This window comes from Pelodiscus sinensis, chromosome 9 (assembly GCF_049634645.1).
Source record: "Pelodiscus sinensis isolate JC-2024 chromosome 9, ASM4963464v1, whole genome shotgun sequence".
NCBI classification, from domain to species: domain Eukaryota; kingdom Metazoa; phylum Chordata; order Testudines; family Trionychidae; genus Pelodiscus; species Pelodiscus sinensis.
Genome location: NC_134719.1, coordinates 29,777,085 through 29,792,649, shown reverse-complemented (window position 1 = coordinate 29,792,649; position 15,565 = coordinate 29,777,085). Strand labels below are relative to the sequence as shown.

At 41.1% G+C, this 15,565-nt stretch overlaps 1 protein-coding gene across 6 annotated transcripts in view; it reads left to right on the top strand.

Annotated features, from left to right (window-relative positions):
- SSX2IP (SSX family member 2 interacting protein) overlaps positions 1-559 on the top strand; it is a 62,123-nt gene extending 61,564 nt beyond the window's left edge. For all 6 annotated transcript variants that reach the window (XM_075936365.1, XM_075936364.1, XM_075936361.1 and 3 more), the window contains 2 exons: positions 35-155; positions 401-559. In XM_075936365.1, the coding sequence (XP_075792480.1) occupies positions 35-155; positions 401-485 (206 nt within the window). In that variant the 3' untranslated portion in view covers positions 486-559. The remainder of the gene's footprint in view (positions 1-34; positions 156-400) is intronic.
- The last annotated feature ends 15,006 nt before the right edge of the window (positions 560-15,565 follow it).

The window sequence follows — 15,565 nt, the reverse complement described above, 5'->3', positions numbered from 1 at the left end:
AGATTGTTTAATAAATTACTTGTATGTCTTGCAGGTTCTGAGCCAGACAATCAGTTAATAAACTTCAGGTCTCGGCACAAGAAACCTCATTTTTTGTCTAGTGTACCTATGGCAGAGGAACTTTGCCAGACAGTTCAACATATCGCACACAACAGGTATCTGAAATTATATCACCAGTCATTACTTTTATAGTGTGTGTGTGTGAACTGCTCCTCTTGAGTAATAGTGATTAGAGAATAGTACCATAGCTTTGGAAGATCTAAATAGACATTACAACAAAAGTTACAGTGGAATACATTATTTAGCATAATTATTATGCAACTTTCAACCATTATCAAAACCATTTTTACTTACGTTTGTAAAGGGAAATATTAGTTACATTTTAACTTTCTCTTTCCAGCAATTCAAGCACTGTATTGAATAAAACTACTGAAGACAGCAAGCCAAAGCAATGGAAGGGTATCAACAAACCAGAAGCTGAATAATGCATCAAGACATTGGTCATAGAAGATTTCTAAAGTTCATGTTCTATGTTATAGATAAACTGCCTTAGACTTTCTAGGGTTGTCTGCTGTCTTTTGTTAAAGAAATGTGTCCATAAACTTTTCTTTCTAAGGTGAAACAGGGTGTTATGAGTTTGATCCTCCTTTCAATGAGCTAAGAGATTATCTGAATTGCAGTGTGTGGGTGTGACTTTTTTTATTTTTTTTTAAATTTCTTTTTTTGCAACTTTTGAAAGATTTTTTTTTTTTAAATAAACTAGAAAAGTTTTGGATATTCTAGTAACAGAAGCTGAGATTCTGTGAATAAAGGAATGTATGGGATTTGGTTGTAAATGAGACACTGGAACTTTAGTGTTTATTTTCATCACAGACAAAGGTAGCACTTTTAGGATTGTTTAATTATTGTAAATGTACATTTATATCGAAAGTGTAGCTAGCATTGAAACTTTTGTCTCAACTTGAATGTACAGTATACTGTAGATTTTTAACAATACAGGTTATATATTTATTAAGTCATGTGACTTGAAAGTACCTCTTTCATAGCTTTCCAATGATTAAAGTGCAAGATCTTTATAAGTTTGTAAATAGACAATATAAATGATTCTGCTAAGATGCCATGAAATGAAACACATGCATCTATAATCATAGTATTTTACATGCCAATTTAAACTGGTTTTATAGTGATATACTGTTTACAGTACAGATGTGTTAGGATTATAATTGTTTCAGTCAAGAATCAAATTCTTTGAAACATAAATGGACAATATATGTGAAAAGTATATTCTAAGAAATGTATTTCCTATTTTATGTGCATTCAGTTCTTGCTGTCTAGCATAATCTTTTTGTATTAATCAGTTGAAAACAGTCGTGATCCTACAACAACAAATCTGCATGGTGTATTTTTTTCTTTATCAACTCAAGTTACTTTGGCCTTGATTTAAAGAAATCCGTTTTGATCATAATTTCATGAATTGTCATAGTTTTAAGGGGGAGGTCTTAGTAAAAGAAACATAAACATAACATAAAACATTTAGGCTTTGTCTACACTGCAAGGTTTTTGCACAAGAATCTTTTTGAGGAAGAGATCTTCTGCAAAAACTTATTGCGCAAAAGCGCATCCACACCTCAGAAGCGCATCACAAAAGCGATGTGCTTTTGCACAAAAGAGCATCCACACAGCATGGACACACTTGCGCAAGAAAGCTCTGATTGCCATTAACAGAATGGCCATCAGAGCACCCGTACTTTGTCTGGTAGGCTCTTTTTGTGCAAGAAACCCCTCCGGAGCATCCACACATTCCTTTTTGTGCAAGAGCTGTAGTGCAAAAAGGAAATATTCCTCATGTGGAGAGGTATAACTCTACCAGCAAAAATGCCCTCTCGTCTGCCAATTTACTGTATTATTTTTTGTGCAAAAACGCGCTTGAGGTGTGGCTGCTCCGCCATTTTGCTGCCGGTTTTTGCTCAAAAACCTTGTAGTGTAGACTAATCTTACAGTGTAGAAGCGAGGGTGGATCTGAAATAGTGTTAAGAGATAAGAGTATAGGGATTCAACTTGAAAGGTGGCGAAGTACAAACAGCAAAATCTTTGGTGTCTTTTGTGATTGATTTTCATTTCATTACCTCGCTTCTCCCTCTGTGGCTTCCATAGTTCTTTCATATTAAGGTACCTTACTGAGGTATATCGGCATAAATACTACTACAAAACCACAGCTGTTGTCACAGAAAAAAGTTTTCTGAGTTCATTCTGATTTATTTGCAAAGGACAAACTGAGGTTGTCAAGGGTGGCTAGTGGGTAGAAATATTTCCATTTCTTCCTGGTGCAATAGTTTGGAGCATTGTTAAGATGTCAGTGATATTTAGTCTTCTATCCGTAGTTTACCAATAAAATGTGTTGCTTTTAACCCTGAGTGCTTCCTATGCCTACAACCAGCATCTAATGAAACAGGTTTATAGACATTTTGTGAAGGCCCTGCATCTTTGCAAAGGCTTCCTTTTTTGTTCCAAGGAAGCCCTGGGCTCTTGAACAGCAACCCTTCATTCTTGTTTGCCATACTTATGCTTTGGACACGGGTCTCTGGAATTTTATTAATTTTGGTTTTTCTAAAATGTGTCTGCTCTTTGCTGCAAGTGCAATTATTATATTTCAGCACCAAATTATCATTTATCCATGTAAAAATGTTTGCACATGCAAACCAGTATGACTGTAACTTCCCTTCTGTCACTGTCATCAGTATCCACTTAGGAAGGAACAGTCAGCTTCACAGATACAGAATGGGAAGCGACTGTCTAGGAAGAAGTACTACTGAAAAGGATCTATGGGTCATAGTGGACCACAAGCTAAATATGAGTCAACAGTGTGACACTTGCAAAAAAAGCAAACATGATGTTTTCTAGACCTTTTAATCATTTTTGTTGCTCTTCTCTGGACCATCTCCAATTTCTCTACATTTTTCTTGAAATGTGGTGCCCCAAACTGGACACAATACTCCAACTGAGGCCTAATCAGCAGGGCTCGACAAATCACTGTTTCTACTCGCCTATGGCGAGTAGATTTCAGCCGTTCGTCCCGTTCACCAGCACTGCGCACATGCACAGTGCCGATCTGACGCATGCGCGGTGCGGGGCTGACGAGTAGATCTCACCACGGTTTGTCAAGCCCTGTTAATCAGCACAGATTAGAGTGGAAGAGTGACTACTCAGTGTCTTGCTCACAACATTCCTGTTAATACAGCCCAGAATCGTGTTTGCTTATTTTGCACCTGTGTCACACTGTTGACTCATATTTAGCTTGTGGTCCACTATAACCTCTAGATCCCTTTCTGCAGTACTCCTTCCTAGATAGTCACATCTCATTCTGTATGTGTGAAAGTGATTGTTCCTTCCTAAGTGGGGTACTTTACATTTGTCCTTATTAAACTTCATCCTATTTACCTCAGCCATTTCTCCAGTTTCCCCAGATCATTTTGAATTATGACCCTATCCTCCAAAGCAGTTGCAACCCCCTCCTAACTTGGTATCATCTGCAAGCTTAATAAGAGTACTCTCTATGCCATCATCTAAATAGTTGAAGATATTGAACAGAACTGGTCCCAAAACAGACCCTACTTGTTATGCCCTTCCAGCATGACGAACTGTTAATTCTGAGAATGGTTATCCAGCCAATTATGCACCCACCTTATAAGTAGTTCCATGTAAATTGGATTTGTCTAGTTTATTGATAAGAAGGTCATGCAAGACCATACCAAATATCTTACTAAAGTCTAGGTATACCACCACGTCCTCTGCTTCTCCCTTATCCACAAGACTTGTTATCCTATCAAAGAAAGCTATCAGATTGGTTTGGCATGATTGGTTCTGGAATCTCACCTGCCTTCCATGATTTTTCAAAGATGATATCTTAAGGCTCAAATACCTCCTTTATCAGCTCCTTGAGTATTCTAGGATGTATTTAATGAGACCTTGGTTACTTGCAGACATCTAACTTTTCTAATTTTTAACTTCTTCTAAACCTACCATATTTCCACTGGTATTCACTATGTTAGGCATCCCTTCATCATCAAACTTCTTGGTGAAGACCAAAACAAAGGAGTTATTAAGCAACTCTACCTTCTGGTTGATGTGATCGGAGGCCTGGTGGTTGGGGGCCCGGAAGGGGATGTGGGTGCCATCAATGATTCCCCTGCAGTTGGGGAATCCCATGGCAGCAAAGCCAGCGACAGTGGGGTCCATGTTGCCCAGGATGACTACTCTGCACAGCAGGGTGGTTGTTGATGGCCCTCACCAGCTGTAGAAGTAGACAAACAGAATCGCAGGGTTGCCAAAGCCTTTGGGAATTCCCCAAGCCCCTTCCCACAGCAGGAGCAGCCCCCTGCTTATCCCATCCCCAGCAGGGCTTTGTGAAGACAGGACTGCAAAACCTCTAGGGACAAAGATTCCCTAGGTCTTCCCTAGGGAATCCCATTCCTGTGCTTTAGCACCCTCCTGGGACAATAGAGAATACCACCTGCATGAGCACAGCCCCAACGGTCAATTTCCCCATGCCAAACTGGTTCCCGACAGAGTGGTAGCTGTCTGGCATGGTGAGCTTCCAAAGAGCGATGGTGACACCTTTCTGGAGGGGGATTGTGGGTTACGTGTGGGTGTCCTGTTACTTAAGGGCAGGGGCAAGCCACTCGCACAGCTCCAGGAAGTTCTGGAGCCACTGTTGGTCATTCCACCCTCCATGATGATTTGCCAATTGGAGCTGGTCTCCCATTGCCAGAAGTGGCAGTGCACAGTATGCAGGGGAAGAGTTGTGCTGCATGAGCAACACCTGAGGAGAGGTCAGGTGGTGCCCTACAGTTAGCTGCAGGTCCTGCTCCTGCAGTACCCTCTGGGCAGCCTGCCGTAACTGCACTAGGAGGTGCAGCATGAAGTCCAGGAGCCAGCGAGTGCTTTGCAGCAGGTCCAGTTCCATGGCTGGAGTGCTATGGTATCTACAACTGCAACCAGAGCACACAATGAGAAGAATTTGCTGTCCCTGGAGGAGGTAGGCAAAGGGGAAGAGCCTGAGACATGGCTGTAGAGGATAGCTCCTTTAAGCACAAGCCTCAGGCAGCAGCTACGGGAAGTGACTGCTGTCCTGATGCCCTGTCCAGAGTGCTTCCGGGGGGCCTTACATGCGATTCAGCCTTCAATCAGTGTGGACACTGATTTGATATAGATCTGTGCTATTTCAATGGGCATTTGTAGTGTGGACATGCTATTTTGAAATAGCTATTTTGAGAGTTGTTAGATGGAAACCACTGGAAACTTTATTGATCAATCCAACACCTTGAGTTCAATCAGAAATGAATTGGAAGCCAGTGTAAACTCCAGAGCACCGGTATAATATCGCCTGCATCAAGGGCTTGAAAAGTGCAGGCAGCAACACACACTTAATTTTGATCTGCTTAGAGTAGGCTTCAGGCCTGTTAGCCACCCTTTTCTGTAGTTTAGTCATTCAGAGTGTCTTAATGCTGCAGCTTTTTCAAAATAACAGCATATTTAACTCATAGCTACTGATTTTTCTATTTCCTCCCAATTAATCAATGTGGGTGTGAGCCATTTCCTCTACTGAAATTTCATAATCCTACTCAGATGCCACTAGTTTAAGATCAATCCACAGAAATTATTGTGCAAAACTTGGCTTGGTCAATTGATCTTCCCAGGCATTTAATTAAATAAAGAATATATTGAAAACAGTAAAAATCTCTCAACAGGCCGGAAGGAATGTGCTGTTTAAAGCGGTTTAAAGTTGCATATAGAATTCTTGCTTTCTAAATCGAGTTGACTATTAAAGCTCTGTAATATGACTGTGGTGATTCCAGTAGGCCACTAGGTGATGCTGTTGTTTACAATTAATTAAATGGTGTTCTGTGTATGATATGCTGGGAAAGGTAGTCAGTTTCCTGTTAAAAGAACTTGGTTGGACAGTGATAGAAATGTAGCTGTGTTAGTCTGGGGTAGCTGAAGCAAAATGCAGGACAATGTAGCACTTTAAAGACTAACAAGATGGTTTATTAGATGATGAGCTTTCGTGGGCCAGACCCACTTCCTCAGATCAAATAGTGGAAGAAAATAGTCACAACCATATATACCAAAGGATACAATTAAAAAAAATGAACACATATGAAAAGGACAAATCACATTTCAGAACAGGACGGGGATGCGGGGGGGGGGGGGGGGGGGGGGGAAGGAAGGAAGGTAAGTGTCTGTGAATTGATGATATTACAGGTGGGGAGAGTGGGATGTTTGTGAGTTAATGGTATTAGAGGTGATAATTGGGGAAGCTATCTTGATAATGGGTAAGATAGTTCAAGTGTTTCAATTGGTTGGACACACATCCTTAACACTTTCCTCAGATTTTTTAGGATAATACAATGATTTTGAAGGACTAAATAAATGTTTTGCTTATTCAGATTTCTTGTGCTTATGAATAGTAATAACTGAGCACTGGATAAATACTGGATTATGCTGAGGCTAACTATCCCATGGAATATAATGGAGGATTTCCGGTGACTTCAATAGCAATTGAATTTTGACCAACATGAGGAAATAGGTACTTTTAATCTGAAGAAGTGGGCTGTGCCCACAAAAACTCATGAAGCCATCTACACGTTTTGTTACTCTTTAAAGTGCTACCAGACTATTTGTTGTTTTTTAAGTTTATCCTGTACAGACTAACTCAGCTACCCCTCTGAAGCTTTGAAAAAAGGTCTCTCCTTATCCACTATCAATTTGGAAAAAACTCAGAAGAGATTAGCGTTCCAAGACTCCAGCTCCTTCATGAGTCACTAGATTTATCTCTATAATCTGGGGAGTGAATCAGCACCAGTTAGCAGGACATAGGCTCAGGTTTTCAAAGATGTAGATAAGAGTCTAGTGCGATTTTTTTTTTTCAAGTGTCTACATAAGGTGCCTGTCTCCTGAGGAGTTACATAAGGTGCCTGTCTCCTGAGGAGTTACAAAGTTGCTTGTGTAACTACCACTAAGTGCCTATTGGCATGTTTAGGTGCCTATCTACCTATAAAACTCTGGCCTAGAGGCTTCTAACTTTCTCCAAAGTAAATACTAGCATCCTAGGGACAAATTCAAAGTCCTGCTCCAAGCTGACCTCTTGCAGCATCAACAAACTGAGCATCATTTGTAAATCACCTTCAGCCTAATGCACCATGGAACTGTTCTACCTATAGACCTGAATCTTTCAGTAATCAGCAAAAAATCATGTACTTGTTTGTAAGATTAATAAGATTAAAAATCACCATCTGCCATGGACTGTTAGCTGATGACCAGGATCCCTGCAACTGTTTTAGCTAAAAATGACCACAACATAAATTTCCTATTGAATTCAGGACATTTTTGGTTGGAGAGCCGCTATAAAGCTATCCTAAAACTAGAATGATCAGCCAGAACAGGGTTGCTCTCCCATGCACTTTTGTAAGCAGGGGTATCACTTGCTGTGAGGCTGGAGGGGATGTTGCTCCTCCATAGAAAGGTCTGTATGATCTATTATATCTTCCACGCCTTCTCCCTGAGCATTGCAGGATATAAACTGACACAACTTTCTCTGTGAAATTTTCTGAGAAGGTGCCCTGCCTGCAACGAGATTTTCAGTGTAATAGAGTCTTCAAAGTGCCTCTGATGCTACCTTCTGTCCCTTAGAGCATGTCAATCTGTGGATTTCATAGCATCCCACTGGTGTTGGGGAAAATTGTCTTAGTGTTAACATCTGTATGCCATATTGGATTTCTGGTAATCACAACTAGGAAGCCATCTTGGCTACCCATCTTCCCCCTCCTCTGGTACAGTTTTGCATCCTTTCCTCCAAAAGGCGGGAAACCAAATGGCCATGTGACCTGTAGACTGCCTGACAGCAGCAGTGTGTATAAAGGTTAGCATGTCAGAGGGAGAAGGCTGCCTGTCTGAGTGGCAGAGTTCTAATGGATACCTCTGAGCCAAGCCTAACACAGGTGTGTAGGCCATAGTGTCAAGCCTTAGGTTGTGAGAGAGTCTAACCTGCATGCTAGGGTGAACCATCAATTGCCATCCTTCCTCTGGATCACACTTGCACCCATGAAGATGCAGGGACAAAAGGAGAAAACACCATCGAGCAGAGCCAACACCTACCTGCTGTTTCAGCTCCACTCTTCACATGTCGAGTCAGCTGGTTGGTGCTGGATCTGATCCACGTAGTGAGATCACAGGGGTCCAGAAGCAAGCTGCAAGAACATGGCAGAGACCTTTTGAGTCCTCCATTTCCTTTACTGGGGATCCATTCTGGGAAGCAAATAGGTCATTTTGGTCACAGTCAGTATACTGTTTTGTATCCTTTACATGGTTACTTGGTTAGTTGTGTTGGGAATCCCTATATTTCATTTGATCTTATTTAACAGTTGATTAGTTTAATAAACACACACATGTTTTGCACCAACACTCCCTTGTCGGGTTTTTTTGGGCAGTCTCAAACCCCGATGATAGATGTGGGTAGGGAGACAAATCTCTCAACTGGTCTATCTCAACAGTCTTGCTAAAAACCAGTCAATGCTGGGGCTAATAGTTGCCAACTTAATTTAGAGTAGCCCTCGGGCTTCTCCAGTTTCTGCATGGGAAATGGACCAACATAAGCAGCCCAGGACTGGGGGAGTCCATAGACTGTCTCACTCATGAGCTATATTAGGTGTTGCTTCACTACAGCTCAGACTTTTACTACATGTTTTACTGGATATAATAGAGGTTTCATTAAATTAAATAAAAAAATCCCACTTTGCCCATATCTGGCTTGCCATTTGAATGGAAAAGACCCAATAGCACTATATTATACATAGAACACCCTTCCTTACGCTACAAAGCATCCTTTTCCTTAATTTAATTTTTGGTCCCCCCATCCCAATTTTAAACTCATTCTTGCCCATACTAAAAAGAACATTATCTGTTGGTGTACATCTCTCTATAAAGCAGCCTGTTCTTTCCAACTAGGAAATGCTTACAACAGCTTTTATGAAGTCTCACTCTGCCTTGGTTAAGATGCATTAAAAATAGCTTGAATTTTTCCATGGATTATAGTGCAAGAAATGTGGTCCCTTCTCCAAGCGATTATCAGAAGTATTTCATGTACAGTTTAACCAGACCTGGATAAGTAATCTAATAAACTTGCTAGAAATAGCAATTTAAAGGGGTTATTATTGAAAGGAAAATAAGTAATTTACAAAATAAGTAGAATTTCAGTCCTTAGGCAGGTAGCCTAATAGCCTTACAAATATATATCTAAATTGTAATCAGGCATTGCTGCTTGTACTTACTATTTGGAATTTATAACTAAAGCAGGGATTTTATTATGTTACTAGCCAATTAGCCTGTCATAAGATGGGATTTTCAGGTCTCTCCTCCATGTCAGTCTTCTCTCCTGAGCCTCCAGTCTCTCTCTCTCTCTCCTGCCTCCCCCTCTCGCTCTCTCTCTCAGCTCTCCTATGCCTCCTGCCTTTCTCTCTGTTTCTCTCTTTCTCTTCTTCTCCCCCTCCTGCCTCTCACTCGGGGGACCGCGGAGCCCAAATGGCCTTTTGGGCTCTGCACTCCTCGTGCTGCACGGGGAGCGTGGAGCCCAAACAGTTGCTTGTACCACTTGCTCCCATGTGGCGGCCTGGCTGAGTGGCGCAGAAGTCAGCCAAGCGCCATGGTGGGAGGTCAAGGAGGGCAGGGCCTGGAGCCACTGTCACGCTGCACATCACCACCCCGCTCCCCCTTCTCCCGCCATGGCGCTCGGCTGACTTCTGCGCCACTCAGCCAGGCTGCCCCGAGGGATCAAGCGGCCGTTTGGGCCCCACACTCCCCATGCAACATGGGCTGCCCAGAGGGAACAGCCAGCATTTCAGGCAACAGCACCGCCCAGAGGGAACAGCCAGCATTTCGGCGTTACAGACTCTCAGACACTGGACTACTATATATATGATATGTAGGAGAAAATTACCAACGTTTGTGATAGATTTTTTTCTTCTTCTTTTCTTCTCTTCATCCTCCAAACCCCAATGCAGATGAAAGAATTCAAGGCCAGGAAGGTGCACTAAGATCATCATCTGCATGACACAGCTGAGATCTTTTCACCAGATGGATTCTGTATTGAACCCAACATTTGTGGGTGGGGTAGAGCATAGCCAATAGAAAGCCATGCAGCCATATGCTTTAAAGCCTTCAAGTGATGCAGAATCCACCAATGGTGTTATGAGCTTTCATGGGCAAAACCCACTTCCTCAGCTAATCTAAGGAAGTGGATTTTGTCCACGAAAGCTCATGAATATATAATATAAAATAATTGTTAGTCTGTAAGGTGCCACAGGACTACTCATTGTTTTTCAAGACTAACACGGCTACCCCTCTGATGCCACCAGTGGTGGTGAATTATCTTCACATAACATTTTGTGCCTTATTGTAACTGGATCAGCTTCCAGCTTCTTGTTATGCCTTTTGCTGCTAGATTACAGAGCCTTCAACTGTCAGTTTTTTTCCTTTGTAGGTTTTTACAGACTGTGACTGTGACTTACAGACTGCGATTTACTGTCACCTCTTTAAACATCTCCAACAAGCTAACAGGACTGAGCCTCTTAAGTCTCTTACTGTAAGCCAGATTTTCCTGACTTTGAATCATCTTTGTAGCTATTTTCAGAGCCTTTTTCATTTTTTCAACATCCTTTTTAAAGCACAAGCACCAAAACTGCAATCAGTTTTCCAATGATGGACTAACTAATGTTGTATATAATAGCATCTCTGTACTTTTGTGTAATGTTATTCCCCTACTTATACATCCAAGGATTGCATTTGCTCTCTTAGCACTGCATTGCACTGAAAGTGTATTATCCACCATGACTCCTAAGTCCTTTGCTTAGTTATTACTTTCCAAAATAGTCCCCCCAGATGTGTGACCTTACATTTAAGCTGTATTAAAATGCTTGTTGTTCAAGGGAGCCCAGATTGCTCTGTAGAACTGACCTGTCATTATTTACTACTCCACCAATTTTTGTGTTGTCCTCAAAGCTTAACAGCAATTGTTTATACAGTCCAAGGTCTGAAGGACCATTGTGATCATCTAATCTGACCAGCTGTTTAACACAAGCCATATAATGTTCACAACATAATTCCAGTTTGAACTAGAGCACGTTGTTAAAAAAAATTCCAGTCTCTTAAAAAACATTTCCAAAGATGGAGACTCCATCATAAGTCCTTGATAAACTGTTCCAGTGGTTAATTATCTTCACTCTTAAAGTTCACATCTTATTTTGAGGCTGAATGTGTTTAGGTTCAATTTACGTTTGTCTACTAAACCAGTGGTTCTCTAGCTCTGGTTCAGGACTCTGAAATGGGTCATGACCCCATTTTAATGGGGTTGCCAGGGTTGACATTAAACTTGCTAGGGCCCAGGGCCAAAGCTGAAGCCTAAGCCCTCATTTCCCAGGGCCAAAGCCCTATAGCTTCAGATGTGGGTAGCAGGGATCAGATTATCAGTCCCCTGCATGGGGCAGAAGACTTTGGGCTTTTTTTTTTTTGGTTCCACTGTTCGGTCTCCTCCCCTGGGGCCATAAAATAAATTTTGTTGTCGGAAAAGGATCGCAGTGCAATAAAGTTTGAGAACTGCTGTACTAAACTGAAGCTGCTTCCCAAGTAGATACTTATAGACTATGAGCAAGTCACTACTTGTCCTTATCCGTTAATGTTCATAGTTACATGCAGGCTCCTGTCCCGCGTTGCTGCCTTTGGTACAGCTGGCAGCTGGCTCCCCAGAATTGGGGTGACAGGTGGGAGGCAGTGCATGCAGCTGGCTTCTGGCATGCACCAGTTCCTGGGGAGCCAGCTGCTGCTGCGGGTGCATGTAGCTTTGTAACCGCTGAGTTCTTCAGCAGTTCTACAGCTACACAATTACCTGCTTTTTAACATCCCTACTGCAATCTGTGCCAGTAATGATCATACTTATTCTTCTAGTTCATTGATAAAGATATTGAGTAGCACTGAGCCATGGACAGATCCAATTAGAAATGTCCTCCCTCCCACCCTGCAATTCTTCATTTACCAGTTACTTTTGGAGAACATATTTGGTCTTTCATGTCACCTTCTGTTCCCGCAAGGCACTTTTAGCAGCCCTATTAGTGTTCCTGGGACAGGGAACCTACAGTGCAGTCTTTTGCAGAGTCTGCCTGTTCCCCAGCCAGATGGCATTTCTTTACTGTGCTTTATATTTCTTTACATTTCTTTACTGTCCAGACTGAACTGGCCATTCAGAAAAAATGGTGACAAATCCTGTGGCTCTTTGCTGTTTTTTGAAATCTCCAAATTCATGACTTTTGTCATGGAAACAAAACCACTGCCTCATTGTAGGAATAACAGGGACTTATTTTAAGTAATTAAAATATAGGATGGGCTCAGGCATGATTGTTAAAAATTTTATCTTTTCCTTTTACATTAGTTAGTCTGCATTGAAGTTTTAGGAAATAAACCAGTTCAGTGTCTCTTTTATATATGTATTAATATATTAAGCTAATAGTTAAGACATAAATGAGTTTAAGTGAAATGTGTCACAAACTACATTAATTTATAGTTCTCCTAAGTTAATTTAGAAAAGTATAACACAACGATCAAATTGAGATTACAATTAAAATATAACCAGTAGGCCAATGGTTCAATTGATCTGGCTCACTAATTACTACAGTAAGTAATTCATAATATTAAATTCTGATGAGCAAGTTAAGAAAACAATCCTTTCAGAATTTTACAGGAAGGCTTGACTTGAGCAGTTAGTTCAGTGTGTTGTCTAGAGGCAAAGTCTGTTCCTTGCCTTGATTTTCAGGAAGTGCAGCTTGCATATTAATTTGCTTGTAGCTCCATTCTAGCTGCTTTTTTTTTCCTGTTAACCTCAATGCTCATACAGATTACGTTAAGCTTAGGTTTTCTAATACATCTTCTTCCCCACTTTAACGGAATGCCTGTAGCTTCCTAGCTTCTAAAATCCTGCACTTTCAGCCACTTTAGAACAATAATGCTGATTTGGTAACAGTTTTAGGCTTTTAGCATCTATTTGGGGCACAGTTAAGAATACAGATATATACATGCACACATACTACAGTGGGTGCTTGAGTGACTTGAATTGCTATGCAGATGATTTTCACAACTGCTTCTTGAAGTCTTTAGCTCCTGTGATTGGGCTTCATTCAGACGTAGGCTGATATTTACTGATATCTTCTTTTGCCCAAAACTGGAATGGGTGACGGGATGGATCACTTGCTAATTACCTGTTCTATTCACTCCTTTTGGAGCACCTGGCATTAGCCACTCTTGAAAGACAGGATACTGGTCTAGCAGGACCTTCGGTCTCACCCAGTATGGCTGTTCTTGTGTTTTTATGAAATATACTTTTGAGTGCTTACATATGTGGGGTGAGGTGAGATGGGCAAAGCAATTGATATTCTTGCTTCTTTTATTGTATTTGAGTCTTGGCTCAGCCAGTAGTCAGTGTATTTTACTATTGCATCTCTGAGGGGCCAATCCAGAGAAGGAAGGTGTTGTGTTGTTGCAAGAAAGGCCACCCGTAACCTGTTCTCCACGGCTGCGTCTAGACTGCCAAGTTTTTCTTTTGCGGAAAAATTTGCCAGCTGTCTACACTGGCCACTTGAATTTCCACAAGAACACTGATGATCTGATGTAAGATTGTTAGTGTTCTTCTGCAAATACTATGCTGCTCCTGTTCGGGCAAAAACCCTTTTCTGGAAATGCTTTTGCGCAAAAGGGCCAATGTAGACAGCTGAAAACTGTTTTGCGCAAAAAAGCCCCGATGTTGAAAATGGCAATCGGGGCTTTCTTGCGCAAAACTGTGTCTAGATTGGCACGGACGCTTTTCCGCAAAAAGTGCTTTTGCGGAAAAGCATCCGTGCCAATCTAGACGCTCTTTTCCGCAAATGCTTTTAACGGAAAAACTTTTCCGTTAAAAGCATTTGCGGAAAATCATGCCAGTCTAGACATAGCCCACATGTTTAGCATCTCCTCTATTCTGTCCCAGGCAACCCTCTTATCCAGTTATGGGTTCTAGCAAGTAGGCCATATGGGACACCTTACTCTTTGAGTCACATCAAAGATTGTAGTCTGGGGAGGGTGTGTGTATGTGTGTGTCATAACCCAGGGTATCACTAACCACAAACAGAGTGTCTCAATGCAATAAAGTGCCATTTCATGGGGGCTGGTGGGCAAACTTTTGCTTAGGCCCAGGCATAAGTGTCTTGATTGTTTAATATAATTGACTAGTCAAAATTAAACATTTACTCATTGCCACAGCTTTTCATGACAGCAACTTAGTTATGACACTGGAAATATAGTGCAAATGGGGCTGATGGTGTCTAGGGCAAATGAGTGCCCTTGTCCTAACAACCTTTTGCCTACATATCGAACAAGCAGCTTCAAGCCTCTCTTAATCATGCTAACTTAAACATTTGGCCGACCAAAGTTACCCAAGTCAAAGTCCAAATATGGACTATGTTCCCTATATTCTTCATGACAGTAAGTTGTGTGTAAGCTAGCTAAGTGGTCTGCCAAACATTCCCCCTCTCTCTCACTCTCTCTCTCTCTCCATCCCTGAATTTTGATACGCACAGCAGCATAATTCAACAATAATGCCAGAGCCTATAAACTCTGAGTCACACAAACATTCCCTTGAAGTAAAGGGCACTATTGCCATAAGGAAGGTGTACTTGAATAAGAAAAGGTTTGTAGAATCAGGTCTATGTCCTAGTAATTCTCCTACTTGAGAGCCATTCCTTTCACTGTGTGTTATATTACATGTGGAACACTCCTTTTGCTTTGGACAATATTAAATGGACTCTTCCAAGTGGGTGATGAATTTTCAAGTGTGTCTTAGTTGTTCAAGGCTTACAAATAACTATAGAAGAAACAAAATACAGGACTATGTAGCACTTTACAGACTAACAAGATGGTTTATTAGATGATGAGCTTTTGTGGGCCAGACCCACTTCCTCAGATCAAATAGTGGAAGAAAATAGTCACACCCATATATACCAAAGGATACAATTAAAAAAAATGAACACATATGAAAAGGACAAATCAAATTTCAGAACAGAATGGGAATGCGGGGGGAGGAGGGTAAGGTAAATGTCTGTGAGCTAATGGTAAACCATCTTGTTAGTCTTTAAAGTGCTACATAGTCCTGTATTTTGTTTCAGCTACACCAGACTAACACGGCTACATTTCTACCACTATTCCAAATAACTATAGCTGATCATAGAGCAGAACTTGGAAAAGTTCAATCAACTTCAAAGGAAATTTTGATTCAACCATCGTCAGCTTAGGTTTGTTTTCCATGAATGTTCAAGTGATGCTAAAACAACTACAAAAATGACATTTTCATCTCTCTGTGCAAATGAACTTTATATTAAAGTCTTCCACTATAGTCGCTAAAAATTTATGCCTCTATACAAAATCCAGTCACCTATCCTTGACCATGATGACTGTCAGTAAAGAAAAATGAATGAGATTTTATTTGCCAGTCCAA